The sequence below is a fragment of the Diadema setosum genome, chromosome 20 (assembly GCF_964275005.1).
Source record: "Diadema setosum chromosome 20, eeDiaSeto1, whole genome shotgun sequence".
Taxonomy (NCBI): Eukaryota; Metazoa; Echinodermata; class Echinoidea; order Diadematoida; family Diadematidae; genus Diadema; species Diadema setosum.
In genome coordinates, this window is record NC_092704.1 from 9,388,128 (window position 1) to 9,407,505 (window position 19,378).

The window sequence follows — 19,378 nt, forward strand, 5'->3', positions numbered from 1 at the left end:
GATTTGATTTCACTCATCAATTGCCACAATGGGAAAACATTTCATTGAAAGAGGCAGTGTAGGCCGACAATGATTCAATTACACTGTATTCAATACATTCACTGCTATCAATTTCATACTCATTAATATCAATTCCTCACAATTTAACTACATGTCATGTGACAGATTATGTAACTGCACAAACTATTTCATATATTTCATTCTAGTTGCCTGATTCATTAGAAAATCTGATCTTGAAAACATTATTTCATTATTCAGTGTCATCATAATCACAGCACAATTATCACAACCACATTGGTGATACTGGTAAGAGTCCTTGTGAAATTATTATCACTCACAGTATTTTCTGGTATTACATTCTACTTGATTTCTACATTATAAGCTATGCTTGATTTTATCTTTCTAATCAAATAATAATTGCCCGCATAGACATAATTTCTAACTGGGTTACAAAAATATTGCCTTCACATGCCTGGAAATAATAACAACTAGAAATGTCGCTATGGCGACTGGTATGCCTCCGCCATGATGCATGATTCTCCTAATAGGTCTAGATAGTGCATGTGGACAATGTGTGATTACATTTTCACAAAAATGGCTAAATATTAAAATGACAAGTTTGTCACAAATGTGTTGAATGTTCACCTTCCTTGACCTAGGTTTAATTGGATGAATAGGAGAGCATGTATTTGGGATTTAAGGACTTTAACTTGACTTTGACCAATTCATACGTTTATGCATTGAGTAATTTCCAAGGTATGGAGAAAAAGTTCAATTTCTGTATTGAATAGTAAATTGTTACCATTTTCATCTGGCCTTTGACCCTAAAATTCATAAGATAATCCCTGTCAGGCAGAACATGCGTAAATATGTAGAAAGTTTAAAAATAACTCGAGCCACTTCTGAGACATGGAGGAAAAACTTAGTTCAGCATTTTCACTTGATCTTTGACCTTTTGACCTTTGAGGCAAAAAAAAAAAAAAAAAGAGATCTTTCCAGAGAATCTCTATTAGGTTATACATGCATACACCAAGTGTAAAAAAATAATCCTGCTGGCATTGCATAAACATGAGGGAAATAGTAAAATTTTGAAGTGTTGCCCTTGACGTTTTGACTCCTGACCTTTGACCCCATGAACCCAAAATTGTCTAGATAATCACTGCCAGTCAGTACATGTATGTTCCATGAAGATACCTCGAACAATTTCCAAGGTACGGAGAAAAAAGTGAAGTTTTAATATTTTTAATTGACCTTTTGACCTTTGACCTCATGACCACAGACTTTCACCAGAGAATCTTAATTGGGTAATACATGAATACACTAAGTTTCCAGAAAATATCTTCAGGCATTGCAGAGATATGGTGGAAATAGTTAAATTTTATGTATTTGACCTTGACCTTTTGACTTTTGACCTTGAGCATGTGCACCCAAAAGTTGATAGGCACAACTTCACCCCCTAATACACGTACATGCCAAGTTTCATTAGGATACCTCAAAATGTTTTTTAGTTACGCTTGCCACAAAATTCATTACGGACGGACAGAAGGACGGACAGACGGACAGAAGAACGGACGGACGGACAGAAGGACAGACGGATGGACAACCCGAAAACATAATGCCTCCAGCACCACTTCGTGGCGGAGGCATAAAAACAATGCACTGCAATGTTCACTGATGTATTTATGTTTGGATCACTTATACATCGACAGATCTTTCATAATCATTTGTATTATTTTCATGGTTTATTAATCAAATTATGAAAGCAGCTGAACTTCACACAATGCTATCATTGCAAATATTTTGTAAGCATAAAATAATATGTGTTGCAATCCACCTTCTTTGCACTCTAAGGTTCCCTATAGCAGAATATTAATTATGATATTAATACTAATAATAATGACCTTGTCTACTGCACAATAGCTCTTAATCATCAAAGATCAGAAATCAGACTCTTATGTGCTGACTGATACAGAATTTGCATTTATCCATTTTAAAATGCTTTCGTACACTTTACAAGGCCTATAAATATTTCTTTTTTTTCACAGTGCTTCAATTCACCCATTTGCTTTTCACTGAATCATTTGCACGCTTAATTGTTCTGTCCTGTTTTGTATTGTAATGTTTTTCCTTTTTCTTTTGAAGGGGGATTTTTCTCATTTCTGGTTTGGTTAATACATGTACCTGGCAAAGCACTTATGCCATCACCTATGGACTCGTCTATGACAAAACTCAGTGAAGTTCAGCAGTCAGACTGCAATAGTCTGATTGCAGCTTCATATTTAACACTGCAATTGTGACTCTGTATCACAATATCAACAGAAAGTCACCAAACATGGATTTCTGGTTAAAGGGCTGGTAAAGTTTTGGTTGAGACCTGGTTTCAGATTGATATCATTTCTTCTCTTTTTTTTTGGGGGGGGGGGGGGAGGAGGGGTGATATAATAAGAAACCTCTTATGAAATATGAAAGACCATTAATTCAAAGAAGAATTCAATGTTTATTTGATGAAGATTGGTTTTGAAATGTTTGAGATATCCAAAATAAAGGAATCCTAATAAAAGGTGGAACCAACCTTTTACTAGAATCGCTTTGTTTTACTCTGCTTTTGGATATCTCAACCATTTCAAAACTAATTTTTGTCAAATAAACATTGAATTCTTCTTTGAATTAATGTCTGTAGCACTTCAATAGTGGTTTCTTAGTATCTTGCAAAAAAAGGGGCCAATCCTGTTTCTGAAAGAGCACACTCTCAGTTTCAAAATGATGTACAACTGAATTCAGATGGACTCTCCTATGTATTTGAATATTAGAAAGAAAGCACACACTCTGCAAAAGCATAGCTAGCAAATAGGTTCTGAAGTATGCGGTCTATCTTACCTAGCTATGTTCTGTGCAATAAATGGGACAAAACCAGGATATAAAACTCTAGAGCAACAATAATGAAGGGATTATCAGATAAAGTTGAAATTGAACATGCCAATTATGTGAACACAAAATAGAAAAGCAGACAGAAAACAATCAAGATGTTGTTAGGTTCTGTAACATTACTCATGTCATTTGCAGCAAGTGCATAAAATTTGAAAATCTATCATGTGTGTAGGTCTAGCGACAATAGACCTATTCTTATTTTCCAAATGATGTCCTGACAGACATAATATTCGCACTCCATTTTAGGAATTTTTGTTGTGCAAGAAGCTTTTGTCATAAGGATCTATTACAAAATCACCATGACATTTTGCATTCATGACTTTCATTACAGTGCTGCAGGTACATGTCAGATCCTCACATCTACAAACTGTAATGCAGCCACCCCCCCCCCCCAAAAAAAAATGTATACAATGTATACCATTAATTTTTGAAGGATTGAATCCACAGCGGTCAAAACCAACATATGTTATATTCAACCTGTCTGCATCACCTTTGGCAAGCTCCATGCCTTGAGAATCTATATGAAAGAAAAAAGAAAGAAAGGACAAAAGAAATAGAATATGGACAAATAAACAATACTGGTTACATACTGAAATTTTGTAACATGCAAATCACATCCCCTCTCCCTGACATTATACAGAGTGGTAACATGTGGGTGTACAGTTGAATGAATACACACACGACTACCACACATATCATTACACAGAGCTGCTTGTCAGCAATTTCATATACAGTATATTAGCAACAGTTTAACAGCATCAAGGTAAAAAAACAAAGAAAATCGTCTGGGTTGTCATAAACAAGAATTAGTGTATCGGATTCTTCCTGATGAACAAAAAAGGTGTGACACAGACTCAAAATGAAAATGTGATTGTGACTTAAAACACTCATCTGACATAATGTCATTCATTCATGTCAGTAGAGACTTATTTGACTTTTTTTTTAGAAAGGATTGTAACTTATGTCAGGCAAGCTGGGAGTTCCAAAATAAACAGAAAGATGATTCAATGGGTTATGCAACAAGTCAGCTGCATTGCTATGTCAGTGCATTAATCAACTCTTGTGAGCCGTACTGAATTCCCAATTGTGGCTGATATAGACATAAACATTAAATCAGCTCCCAACTGGAGTGTATGAATGCACTGATTTCTTCATTTCTCGCGTGGAACAGTTCACATATAGAGGTGACATTGTTCGTCCACCAAGTCTACAATAATTCCTAAAATTAGAAAGACCGAATTACCTGTAACTGATATGTCATCAACAGAGGTTGCCTTTTTTCAACTGTTATTCAAGTTGTTTATTTTGTAAAATCTTTATACTTTCAAGTTTAATTTGAGAAATACATACCTGTCTTCTGTCGTAGATAAGATGCTGCTATACAGTTCGTAGTCCAATTGCAGTCTGACTCTGACCTGGGTGAAGTTCAGCTGCAGTTGTCAGTCCCAAGGGCTTGGTGAGGTTCAGCTCTCTTCAGGCCTTTGGGTGTGCAAATATAAGAACAGTTAAATACCATACAAACAGAAACATCGGATGCACAAATGGGATAGTTGGAAAATATTTGAGATGAGTGTACATCTTTATTAAAACAAGCAATAACAACAAAATGTTCATTAATGAATATCAATTTTGTAAGATATATTATGTGAACGACAAGTTGTAATTGCCAGTTTTCAAAGTTTGAATCACTCTGTAATGAGCCCCTGTTAGCAAATTGTAAGAGTATGAAGTAATTTTAGTAATGAATGAGAGGGGAAATTAATAACAAGCATTCACTTTATTCAGTTGGCAGCAGAATTATTAAACCCCCTTGCGTTATGGACACTATGGCAAAATAAACAACATTACAATTACTAAATCATATACAAAATGGTGAATAGATAGTTTATGACAAATGCCTACCTGATCAATAATCTTTGATTTGCATATAGTTAGAAACTTTGATCATTCATGCATGAAGAGATAAGGTCAAATGAGTACATTATGGTCATTTCAGACCTTTCTGTGATCACTGAAGCATGACGTGTTATGGTCTGATGATAACGATTAATTTCTTTTGTTTTTATGGAATTTTAAATAGTATCTTGCCATTCTATACATAACTCTTAGCATTTCATTGGGTTATATTCATTTTGACATGACTTAAACTTTGAATTATTAATATCATGGCTAAACCTCTGTACAAACTCTATGGTGGCAACTTTCACTAGAAATTAGTTCATTTAAATATTTTTGTACAATGAAAAATGCCAATTCAAATATTAAGAATCCTACATCAAATTCCATCATATTGTGTCACCTATCAAAACATTGAGTGAAACCATATTCAACGAAGCATTTCAGTGATCACTGAAAGAACTGAAAATGACCATAAATGTGCCCACTGGACCATATCTCTTTATACATGAATGATCAAAGTTTGTAACTATATGCAAATCAAAGGCTACTGATCTGTTTTTTACTTGTAGCAAACTATCTGATCACCACTTGTATGATTTAGAAATAATCTCAGTAATAATGTAATTCATTATGCCAGAGTGTCCAACATGCAAGAGAGGGGTTGACTAATTTTGCTGCCAACTGTAGATGATCAAGATAACATGATTTCTCAACTTGCTTCAATAGCTAAAAATGATAATTTAACACACCAAATGAAGATGGTGGAATATCCATGACACTGTCACTTGACTTTTCCATTTGCATCTTGCCCCCAGTCCTTAACTCTGAAGTGGATGAAGTTCACATGTTGTCTGGTCCTTGGCTGTTTGGAGTTTATTCAATATACAAGAACAGTTAACATCTTACAAACAAAACAATAGTGCAGGACATGGGACATTAGAAAGTATGTTAGAGATGGGTGCTTTGCCTTTGCTATAACAAGCTATAGCAATCAAATTGAAAAGCCCTACCATTGATTTTGAAAGACTGAATTCACTAGTATCTACTGATCCATAAGCTGTAAATAGGACTTTTCACAGTTTAAAATGATTAGCTATGTCGAATATTCTTGTTTCAAACATTGTAAGAGCATGAGGTTGTTTTGATACTAGAAAAGGGAGAGGGTAAATAAACAATCATAGTAGGGCCTACAATATTAAGATAACGTGACTGCTAAAGTTTATTTCAGGAGCTTGATACATGTAGACATGCAGGTACCCCCCCCCCCCCTTCCATGAATTATCTCTTTTCAATTGGATCAGTAGGTAATATTCTACAGATAGTGAAATTAAAAAAAAATGCAAAAAACAGTTGTTTCTAGAAGGGTCACTATTCACTGGATAAGAATGTTTGTTTTCAATTACCAAGATGGACATTACAGCAAACATTGTTTTCAATATTTCCTGTCTAACACTATTCAACTAAAAATCCAGAGACAATTTGATGTCCAAATGTAAATAATGTTGCAATTGTAGTATTTGAAAATATACAGATATGTTGTCTGCTAAAATAGTATTATAAGCTAAAATACTTGCATTCTGTTGAAGGTGATCATGCTGGTAGATAAGTCTCGACAAAGTTCAGTAGCAGTCTAGCTGTGGAGAAGATGGAACTTCAGCAGTTTGGTTCTGTGTTCAGTGAAGTTCAGCAACTGACTTTGGGCTTTATGAGATGCAGAAGTCTGATTGTAGCAGTCTGACTGATGTTCCATATCTAACGTTATAATTAAAAATGTGAATACAAAATAGAAAGTGTTTTCAAACTGTTGTTTGATTATACAAGATTTTACACACAATATCTAGAATCTGCATGAAATTTGAAATCAGTTTGCAGTTTAAATATATAAAGGACCTTATATTATTATTTTTGGGGGATGATTAAAAGACATACTACTAGTATTTGAGTTGTCTCAATTCAACATGTGTAAGCCTATAGTTTGGGGTATTATGACTTCTTGAGGTTCTAGATCTTGTCGATAGGCATCCACGTTGCAAGGTCTACATCTACCTAAGATCTGGTAGGACCAGCTGTACTGTGGCTTCACATTCGGGTTGATCACAGTTACAGCCTGAGATGCAGCCACAGTCTGACTCTGATCATGAACTGTTGTCATGTCATCATCATCAATTAAATTGCTAAAAGAAGTTGTGTAAGCGGTACTAGCATCGGAGTATGGACCTATAGAATCCACTAACTGCCTAGATAGATAGCACTATTTAGAAGACCTATTAACTTCCTTACTGATGAGTGATAGGCCTACTTATGTTAATGATAATATGTTAAGAATACCAAGGCTAAGGGTCTAGTCTGGTTATACTTTTGGTATACACTGGTTAAGTAGTATCTAGGTCAGTAGGTGCTACTCAGGATCACTATACCACTGGATTCTAGATCTATAGACACCTGGTAGTATAGCAGTAGAATTCTAGAGGTTCCATGCCAATGAATTAGGTAAACATCATTCTCTATCTTATTGTGACACATGCATTGCGATTACAGTGCTGTATGCACTTAGAATTGTGGAAGATCTGAACCAAGATCTGAACCATGGTTTCCAATTCATATTCTGTGTAGACCTGGATCTACGTACTACTACTAGGCCCTACTACTGCTACTAGATCTAGTTAGTCTAACCACTGTCGGACTCTCCAGATAGTACTACCTGCCCTAACCCCAGGGCACTCCCTGTTAGTTGTACAAAGTGCTTCGCGTTCGGGCTGGTCGCTGTTATTATAACCCCTAACCCCTAGTATGTTACAAGTTTTTGTTGTAGACCTATAGCAACGTTAGACAGTAACATTAGGACTTGTAAACGTAACAATGACACAGGTAACTTACAGCTGGTTCTCTGTAGTGTAAATGCTAACGCTATAAGTTCACGTTAGGGCCTACCCTAAAAAACATTAGGCTTAGGCTAGGCCCATAATTCTGTTGGACAAAATAACCTAGATTTTCTAGACTGAAAAAAAAAACCAACAGATTTTTCCTGTCGATTTGACACAGAATGGAAAATTTGTATCACTTCTGAATACTATCCACACAGCTAGTGACAGTATAATTATTCAATGTTAGACACGTCTTCAAAAATATAGGCCTAACATAATATTAATAAAATGCAGACCAATTCTTATGAAATTTCCGGTTTCTTCTTCGATCCCTTCACTATTCAGGCCTTAAGTTACCTGCAATTCACCCATACATGAACAAATCGGGCAATTTCTCTCATGAAATATCTGCACGCTAAATATATCATAAAAATCAACCTACAAACATTTCACTATTACTTGTAACAACGTTAGAAGTTGTAGTAGACCCTACCATGCTAAGTAACAAACTACCTAAACTCAGCTGGCCATTTGGTCATTCAAACAAACGGCGATGTGCCTACGTGGGACTATTGTGATAACGCTACTACCGGTAAGATTAGATCTACATCTAGCTAGCCCTTTGGAGAATTGTAGAAGATTCGAACAAAAATATATCCAAATAATATCACATTATGAATCCACATGCATTACTTTTCAATTGTAGACAGCTTTAAATATACTCACTAATAGAAATATGTACTGGTAGCGGTGTAGAATGCAACTTAGCCTCTAGGATCCTGCCTCCGTCGTAGATCTGTTGCCTCTGCGCTGTATACACTGTGTGTATACGTGCTATGTCTATGTAGCGAGTGCTCAACGCATGTAACACACAATAGGGAGAAAAAGTTAATGTATGCTAATGATATGTTAATTAGTATTACCCTCGAACATGACGATTGAAAAAATTAAAGTCTCTCCTAGCTTAGGAGAGACTTCGTGAAATGGTTTTTACTTCTCTGTGAAAGTCTCTCCTAGCTTAAGAGCGGCTTGGCCATTTTAAGATTTATGTGATAGCTTTTATGTGATAGCTTCATGAAACGGACCCCTGGGCATCCAGGGTACGTCTAGCCTGCAATGCCTGTACAATGCATACACACAAATAAGCAACCATCTACAGTAGATGTTGAAAAGCTATGTACACTTGTAACTGTGTATGTGTGTGTTAGAAAAAACCTACAGCAGTGTACATATGCACACTGCATATCACGCTGTATATTACAACTACAACAAAAAATATACACTGTATGCATACCCTCTTCATGCATTATCATAATAGATACTAGTAGACAAATGTTGAGCTACTACAACCTTAAATCATGCATTCATCAACCTCATGCAGGTCCACTCATTAGGATTCTTTGAGGAAAACTGGCATTTCGAACTTAATAATTCTTTTCTTAATGTAAAGTGCACAAAGGAGATTGGCGAATGAGGTTGATGAAAGCACTGTACGATAAGATATGATGGTTTCACCAACATCACACCATGAGCCGTTTCAAAATCAACACAGACAGCAACAGTCCTTAGGAATCTGCAAAATAATCCACAAACCAAAAAAAAGTAATTTTCTGTTTTTAATAAAGACTTACTTTAACGTTGTAATACAACTGCAGAAAAACAAGATTTGATATTTTGAATGATTTCATGACAAATAGAACACAGTGAATACTTTGGTGGCACTTGGCAGTTGGCACATAATACTGGTGTTTCATTTAGCACACAAAGTTACAATACTCATGGTAATTCCCGTAATCCTGGCCTTAAAATTACACACGCACATACATATTAAGAAAAGTGCATTTCAATTATGCAACTGTATCTAAGCAACAAATAACAAGACTCTAGTGGGTCTTGTACTCATACATTTCACTCAAAGGGGAAAACTTGATTTCACGCATCCAACCCAGTTGATAAAGTACAGTAAACCTTGCCTAAGTCAAATCGAAAGGGACTTGAAGAAATCCTTCGAGTTGCGCGCATTTCAACTATATATTTGAAGTAAAACAGGGCCTGACACAATCACTTGCACACTTTCCCGGGGCTAGTAAAATCTTATGTCGGGCAAGTGAACAAATTAAAATGAAGAAATTCACTTACCCATAGGCAAGTAAAATGTTATAAAAAAATGAGGAAAAATGTGGAAATCTTTAGGCTGTTTAATGCCTAATTCATATTTTTTGCAAACTACAGAATCACTTGTAACAATATTCCAATGCTATGAAAGGCCAAGCTTAAGTAATTAGATTATTAAAGAGGAAGTTATCATTTTCAATGTTTTTGACTTTCTTGGGGCAAGTCAACTTTGCAAGATTATGGTAGCAGTACCATATGCCAGTCAAACAAGTACCATAAGGTACCATGAAAGTACCATAGAGAACTGTGAAAGTACCACAAAGTGCAATGAAAATGTCCAAGAGTACCATGGAGTACTATGGAAGTATCACAGAGAACCATGAAAGTACTATGGAGAACCATGAAAGCATCACGTGTGAGGATGGCACTCTGTTCAGTATTGTAATTTCATTGTAATACCGTAACATCTATGGTACATTCATGGTAGTACTATGGTACATTATGGTACTTCTATATTTTCAAATGGTACTTTCCTATTCCGTACGGTACTTCTGTGGTAGTACTATGGTAGTACTATGGTACAAATGAATTTACCATGGTTACTATGGTAATACCATGGTAATACCATAGTAATACCATGGTACTTAATGGTACTTTTTTACAAGGGTACTGTACTTAAGAGAGGACCCAGCATAGAAAAATGCAGTGTACAAACTACATGTAATACATCAATCAAGAAGAAAACCAACACAAATCTGAAGTATTCAGGTACTGAATATGACAATGGGGCACAGTGCAATTAGCATTTTTTTAAAGGTAATTGTTTCAACCAGATATGACTGGGGTCCTCATTCTAAACAGACCACCTCTTATGCTTTACACCAACATGTACAGCATGGCGTAGAATGAATTGAATTCCAGCATTTTTTGTCCCCGTTATAGGGATGGTCATTAGCTATTTCTGTTACTTTCGGAAACTAGCTAATCAAGAGCACATGATAATATTTTCATATGACAGTTGTAGCAACCTTTGCTACCCAGAAATTCAGCCAGTATTATTGAAGTTTTATTTCGTGAATAATCAAATCGGTGTTTTCATGATTGGATTGGATTAAGAAACATTAATATATTTATGCATTAAATTAAAACAGCAAATGAAAAATACATAAAGAACAACATTGTACATGTATATCCATGAAACTGATTTGGCACACACTGAAATTAATATACCAAGGGGTAATATTTTTTGCCAGGTTTCTTTAGTATTTCCATGTGGACACATGATGATACAATGTATCACACTTCAGTCCGCTGAACACCTCCAAAGCCTGATCAAAACAGATTTTTCTAAACTTCTTTTCGTTCAGCCTTTTCTGTCACTCTAAAAAAACATTCCTGATTAACACAACTCGTAGGATCCTACTACAAGTGTACGCACTGCTATAATTGCTACTTCTAGCTGGACATACAGCATCAAATTTAGACTTGATTTTTATAACTAAATGATTTCTCATATCAAAGGTTCATGATCATCAGTGACACTTGTATGGCACTATATAGTGGTATCGGAATCAACCCAGGGGAGCTTGATATAACCAAATGATTTCTCATTTTCGTGATTGTCAATGACACCGGTGTTACACCATAGTGGTATCGGGATCAAACCAGGGTAGCCTCATCTACTGTATAAGCTGTTATTTTCACGAGGGTTTAATTTTTCGCAAATTTCGCAAATTGCAGTTGCGCAAATTTAACAACACGCGAAATTGTCTCCATGCGCTTTGTTAATAGAGCATTAACGTACGCAAGCGTCGGCGTCGATTCGCGAAAACCACATCTCGCGAAAATGTCTATGACCTTGTCATTCGCGAAAATAACGGCATATACAGTATGTTAATTAGCTCTGGTTGGCTCCAGGGCCCTGCCATTGACTCCTATTACTCTAATGCCAAGCCCATGGGGTCAGTAAGATGGACATCTGTGCTAGTACTGCTTGATTGTCAGAGGAAGTAAAAATACTTTATAGGAATTGGGCCTATAGAACCTCCTGCATCAAAGCTGGGAGCTTATTTGGTAAAACCATGGAACCCTTACTGTTGTCTCATACAGCACATCACAAACCTAAAAACTCTTGTCACATTGACCATGGTCAAGTACATCAGAATCAATGAATATACCAAACTCCATAGCACTCATTCTCAGCGTACTATATATACACACCTGTAGATATCCATTTGTCTCTGGTGATGTGTAGAATGCACGTCATTACCAGTGCTGTTAAGATCTTATATCAGAGGTAAACACAGCAAACATTATTTGTATTGCACGCATGACTACAGAAATCAAACAAGCATGTTGTATTACACCGCACAGGACGGCCAATACCTGCATTGTCTCTAGTTTGCATAAGTACATATTGTGCCTTTAACATATGTGCAGTATTGTATTCTATATATGCTCTGTGTCCCTCTAAACTTCTCTCTGAATTCACACATTCAGATATACGTAAATCCACTTCAGGGTCTCACATCTCTATGAAAATAACAGGAATTTCATAAATTATCACTGATGTTTAAATAGACAGCAGAGTGCTTTCAACTGAAAGCAGCATTCTTTCATTCTCAAGGGGATCACATTTGTCTCAAACCTTTGGCTTTCTTTACTGAACTCCCCAACACATTTTACACAGTTGTATATTTCTATTTTTATGATTATCAATAAAAAAGTGAATTTGAATTGAGAAAAAAAAAAATGAAATTGAAAGACGCAAAGGAAAAGTTGCGGAAATTAAATTCCAGCTCTCTTGGACCATGTGTACTTCAAAAGTTTCTTCACTCACTAGCAAAATCCTCTCCTCTGATACTGTCAAGTCATTTCAAAATCATTACTATTGCAAAAAAAACAACAACAGCAGAGAAGTAGCAATTATGAATGCTAGCTGGTACCATGGAAATTGCAGATACTGTAAGTTACAATCACAGTATGCATTATCTTAATAAGTTGATCTTAATAAGTAATAAGTGTAATGAACCTTTCATATACTATATAACATTTATTTCAGACAACGATAAATGAATGAGGCAAATTGGTCATCACTTGCAATCACACAGTCATGAAGAAAAAAAAAATCTGCTATATTGTGTTGATTGATGAGGAATGATTGAGATTTGATGCTTTCTCGACTTGTTTTCTATAGCATGGCAGAAACAGGAAACATATTTGTAGAATACTCTGATACTGGCAATGGATTTATGATGATTAATCAAACAGGAGAGCTTTGTTTATGCATTATTCTCTCTCAATGCAATAGATTGAATAAATTTCTGAAACTTTTTTCTCCTGATGGCAGGCCATAATTTCAAACTGTAAAATCTGTCTTGATATCATCCCATCAAAATCAAAATGAAATGAAATAATCGGGACACGGGGCTATAAAAAAAAGAAGAAGACAAAAATAAAAATTGGCACCACCACATCTGGTGAATAAAAACATATAGAAGAGATATACAAGTTATAATCTCACATGAATTTTATTTTGTCACCAACACATCGACATATGACTTGGATGGATTTGGATTTGGATATTTAATGTCTGTGCTTTACATGGACTTTTGGCCTTTACGATACTTCAGCTTTTCCACATGATGACTGAGAAACATCATGACTTTTAAAGCATCAATTTATCATTCATCATGTTCCTTGGAAAAAAATGCAATTCATATGCTGGCACATGCTGAATATTGAGAGTAACGCTACTTCAAAAGAATATAGTGCTGGTCATGACTGCAGGCATAAAGTCATAACGTTTGAGATAACCTACCTCAAAAAGGAAAGTGCATACAGGGTTTTATGGCCAAGTTTCACAAAACACATGCACAACTTTGAATACAAAATTCTCAAATACCATTCTATAAACTAACTGGTCTATACTGCTCTACTGGTAAATCAAACACAGAGATCACTCACAGCCGACGGCTGCAGCTACAATCTTGAAAGACAGTCAAAACAGCTAGCCAGGTTTACACTCCTAACTTTAGCACTCTGCCTAAAGATAAGATAGTCATGCTAGTAATGAAGATTTTGGTTGATGTAAACATGCTAAACGCAGGGGGGCACAAGAAACAATAAACACACCAAATTACATGTATACAAAAAAACAATTTTCTGCTCATCCAAATATGCACAACAAATCACATCCACGTGTGAAAACTTCGATGACTATCAAAAACACCACTTCCCTCGGAGGGGATAAATGCTTGAATTATAAACTATGACATTCGTTCATCAAATTCATTGAAATCGACAATTAATGTATTCAAGACCTGTTTCAGAGCACAATAATCGTTGGACGCTGGGTTTTACCTATAATCTATAGGAAGTCTACAACTTGCATAACACATTCTCCATATGAGGACACCTATCTCATACAAAGCACACTGGAAACAAAAACTGATGATAACTATGTATTAACATCATGAATTGATTGTATAAATAGATATATATTCCCGGAAGTGGTATAATTATAAGTGCCCTGTTAGGAGAGCCTGCGTCAGCATGGACTGGGTCGTCGTTTGATTGACGACCGGGGCCGGCGCGGGTTGGCAGTATGCGAAGCCCTCGCTCTGCGTGCACTTGGTGAAGTCGGGGTCGACGATCATGGTCACGACGCCGGAGATGATGACGATGATGCCCAAGAGGGTGATGAGGAGGGAGGGCAGCTTTTCCCGGCCATAGATGGAGCCGTCCGCCAGGCGCAGGTAACAGGTGGTAGGCATAATGATGAGGGGCACGGCACAGACCACACCCTAGTCAGAGATGGAAGACATATGTGTGGCGCTCCGTCGGAATGAGTCAAAAGTCGCAAAAAATGAAATCGTAGTTATGCCTATATGTGAATTCTACAGACTCTAAGCTTTACACTGATATGTAATACAACTCATTTCGACATCCCTATAGATCATAAAAACGAATATTAACTACACTTATGATGTCAGTCCATTTTCTAAATAACGGAGAAAATCGCTCTCAAAGTTCAGGTTATGTTCAAGCTCACAACCTGTTTCTTTCACGGGACGAAACAATACAACAGTCCTGCTTAGCGACGGCGTTTACGCTCCATCGCACGCACAACCGTATAAGGCGATAGCTTGGGTGTGTAAGATAATTAACCAATCGCAGGACAGGTCTATCATTAACGATTCTGACCAATACGGTAGTCCGAATGTAAACTTCGGGGCGTTTGTGTCCGTGCCGCTGCCGCCGCATGAATGAGTCGGTACGCGTTGTGTGTCGGCTGCAGTGTAGTTTGCCCCAAGTTTTTAACTCACAAACAATAGGAAACAGTAGAAAGAAAAAGGCAGGCAATGCGTATTACGAAAAGCATCTATAGCGAGAGCGTTGATCGCTTCCATTCTCCTCCCATGTTGTTGTCAGTGGAAACTATACAGGATGCGTTTAGCAAGTACCAATACCTAAATCGAACCTGAGAACCTGTTGTAGGCGGGCACGCAATGCGTCTTACGAGAAGCGTCTTTTAGCGAGGGCGTTGATCGCTTCCATTCTCCTCCCATGTAGTTGTTGTCAATGGAAACTAAAGAGGATGCGTTTAGCAAGTACCAATACCTAGATAGAACCTGAGAACCCATTGTAGGCGGGGGTTCAAAATGAAGTTAATTAACGATAGTCGTCTTTTGAAATCGTATTCTTTGCGTGTACTAAAAACCCTCAAATTACGCACATGGTCGTAATGTTGCAGAACATCAAACACTGCTTTCGCGTCTGTTCTGCTGCAGCTGTATACCTCCGTAACATTCTGAATTCCCGCCATATTAGGCACATTTCCTTTATAGGCGTTGCGTCCTCAGTAATTATCGCTTATCAAGCTTGCCAATGCTGCACATACTATACGTATCAGAAGCAAAGGATGATGTAGGCCTGACAGCTTCACGTTGGGTTTATAATAATGACTGTATCATGAATATCGTCGCTGGGGTGACAAGACCTTGTATCTCAAATTTTGGTGAAAATGACTTTTTTGCATTAGTGGTCAAATAATCGGTTAAGTGATGTCCTGTCCAAATCCTAGCTGTCTTACCCCAAAAATGAAGCCACCACGGCATGTCAAAGGAACGGCTATCCCATTCAGTATAGTGCTTTGGCCGCCATGTTTTTTGGCTCTCCTGAACATTTGACATTTTTGAGATACGAGGTCTTGTCGCCCCAGCGACGATATGCTTCTTATTCTCGGTCACTTTTGTAATACCATAGCATATAAAGAAGCGTTAACTTGTAGCTTAAGTTTTTTTTTCCCCTCACATTTACAGTTACAATCTTTCTGCATTTGTGAAGTTGAGTATAGATAATTATACTGACATATATTCTGAATTAATACTTTACGGAGGCCTTACAAATTTCGTTTTGTATTCACAAACCTTACTAAAATAAATGATTGCTTGATTACTTTCGACTAAAGGAAACACCGGAAAAGGAACCGCATTTAATGTGTGTGTGTTTGTTTGTTGTTGTTTTTTAACGAACCTAAGCTAATAGCGAACCATATTTCATTGTGTGATTAACGAACCTTCAGAATAATCAATTGAATTCCCCCCAAAAAACAAACAAACAAACAAACATTTCAATGTCATGCGTTGTCAATAGTGATAAAAGGCCCGTTTTTATTTAGTAGTGTGCATGTCTCAATACTCCTGTGTTTCTTTTTAAGGATGTAACTCTCCTTATGATTGCGATTGATGTTGAGGTATTTCTTTCCCGCAAGCTTGAAAAGGAAGCAGCTAAAATTCAGGCAAGGAGACGATTTTTTTTTTTCCATGAGATACAATCATTAAGACACACAGTACATTTATTCCCGAAAGCTGTGTGATTGCATATGCGCTAAAGAATTGTGTCCATTATAATGTATCAGGCACTATACAAAACGGTTGAAATCTGCTGAAAGTCGAACTTCGTTTTTGTTTTGTTTTTTATATTTCATTTCCATTTCAAGCGGGGATAGACTATAGGAATTAGTTTGTCTATACTGACAGGAGACACTAGTTTTCCAGTACATACTCCGCATTTAAACAGTCGCCATATTTTCGTGATCAGAATCAGATACACACGTCCATACCTACATGTAATAGTCCGCATAAAAAAACAAGCACGCCAAACAAATAATTTGATAGAATTAATAGAACCCTCAGCGATATCATGCATGGCAGATCAAATCAAGTTCAGTAGGTGAGAAAGCTAAATGATGTTAAAAAGTTTCCCTTTCAGTTTATGAAAACAGAATTACACTATTGAAGCGGATTGTCTTTGTTTCCAACCATTGCCATATAAAGCATTTTTAGTCTTCTGAGCAAATCCGAATCCCTATATACTTTAATTTTTGCTTGATAATGTACAAACACTGGTTATAACTTTAAAAATGACTCGCAAATTCAAAGTTTCAAACCGTATACTAAAACATTATATTGAACACGGTGTATTTCAAAAAAACATTTTGAATGCGTTGTGTGTTAGCATGTTAATGGAATCAATCTGCCTTTTATTTTCCGTACGTAAAGCGCACAGAAACGAAACCAAATGTTATCAAATACAGTGGAATCCATTGTACGGGGTGGTATTATCATTATAAGTATATCTCTTTCCTTTTTACTTTTATTATTTGCTTGAAGCAGTAGTCAAACCATGTGTCATTATCGCAGCGACATTACTTAGGAATTAGAATGTATGAAGATAATGGTTACTCATTTATTTCACGCTATTATTATAGCATTTACATTTTCCAACTGTTATTGACAGTATTATGGTACTGTATGGTTACGATTACGAATGTTGGTTATGAATTCAAAAGACTGGTTCATTAATCGAACTATAAAGGTAGCTGTTTTGAAACGGTAGTTCGGTACAAGTTCGAAACGCAAACGAAATCATCGTCATAGGGGGAACTGTTAGCTCTAGAAAACTTGTTTAGGCCAATAAAGATTGCCGTATGCAATCCTTGTAAAATGTTTTGACTATGGCCATCTGTTGAGTATTTTGAGAATTATTATATAAAGAATTATTTGTTTGGATTATGCCAAGAATTAGTTTGAACCATGAGAATAAAAATGCGTGGTTTCCCCAACAATGTCGTAGTTCGATGTATAGACATGATGGGTAAAGTGAATTCATGACTTGTTGACTAATCTTTGCTGATTGATGATCATTTCTGTATTAAAAACCATCAGATAAGTCTCGTAGATGATACCTTTGTAATCGTAGTCAAAATTCTGTTGAGCGATGAGACGAAAACCAACAAACAAAATGCCATGTATCATCGCTCGAGTTTCCAACATTTGGGTCACCCGACCAACAATAAGTGACGAATCAAATGGAACATTATATTGTGGGAAAGCGGACTGTGTTACGATTTTTAAATGTTGCGAGCAATTCTTTAAAAAAAAGAGAGAAAAAATGAGGCAGAGTTCAACAAATTAGAAAAAAGCACGTAAATGCAGGCGATCATGTTTAATAGTCAAAGTAAGAGATTACAATCGGCCATGCGGATGTATATGATTGCCTTATTTACATGTCTGATTTCTATAAACTATGTTATATTTAAATTTAAGTTCGCTTCCCTCCTTGATAAAAGTTGTGTTGGGTTTTCGATAAAGGCATTTATTAGGACACGCTATAAAAACGACAACAAATGACTACTAGACATCAAGAGATGACCTATACATGAACTACAATAATTCTGTACGTTCTGATATAATGCAACTGCTTGTTTGTTTGTTTGTTTGCTTGTTTGTTTTGAATTACCATGGTCTATGTCAGGGGAAAGATGAAGAAAAATAGTAGAGTGTATCACTCTCAAATCCGAATGATTGCGATAAGTGTGTATTCCCGCCCTTTCTATACAGGTAAACGATTTAAGCTTGGTATGCTATTATAAAAGCCTTGTGTCACGCAGAAGAACTGATTCCGCGATCCCTTTAACCTTTCATGAAATTCACGTTTTAAGATAGTAACGATAGCTTGTAGGAGATAAAGTAAGTTAGCGTCCCTGGCTGTGGTTCTGAACACAAAAGGGGACTGAAAAAATCTTTTACAAATTAGCAGACATAATGCCGATCCTCCAACACTGTCGCTCCATTACGTCACTAATTCTGCTATCAATGACGAAAAAAGGATACTGGTTGCGTGATTATCCACCCTTTGATAGCAGGAAGTTTACCTTTCATTGTTCAAGGCTTCGTTGATGCGGGGTTTACTCGGATACAAGGCGTGAACAGTGTCGTCCGAGTTCTTTCATTCGGAATTCCTCAGAATACACAATTCAATAGGCAATTAGCGCTGCTACTTCGCAAAGCTGTTAGCCAAATTCTTTGCAGACTTGACCTCTCACATGTCAGCTACACGTAAGACACGACAAACAGCTATCATTACACACATTCTGATTTTAGAAAAATAAAGAAACACACTTTTGAGTAGCGACACAGCTTTCTGTCACTTTCTCAAATAGGTCCTACTTCTAAAAAATACACAAATGACAAGAGTCAGAATATCCTCCAAAGGGAACACGAGCT

General features: G+C 36.5%; 1 protein-coding gene across 1 annotated transcript in view; it reads right to left on the minus strand.

Moving 5' to 3' along the window:
• Positions 1–14,158: 14,158 nt before the first annotated feature.
• LOC140244072 (putative sodium-coupled neutral amino acid transporter 11) overlaps positions 14,159–19,378 on the minus strand; it is a 57,106-nt gene continuing 51,886 nt past the window's right edge. Inside the window, exon 13 of the mRNA XM_072323722.1 lies at positions 14,159–14,611. Within this exon, the coding sequence (XP_072179823.1) occupies positions 14,327–14,611 (285 nt within the window). The 3' untranslated portion in view covers positions 14,159–14,326. The remainder of the gene's footprint in view (positions 14,612–19,378) is intronic.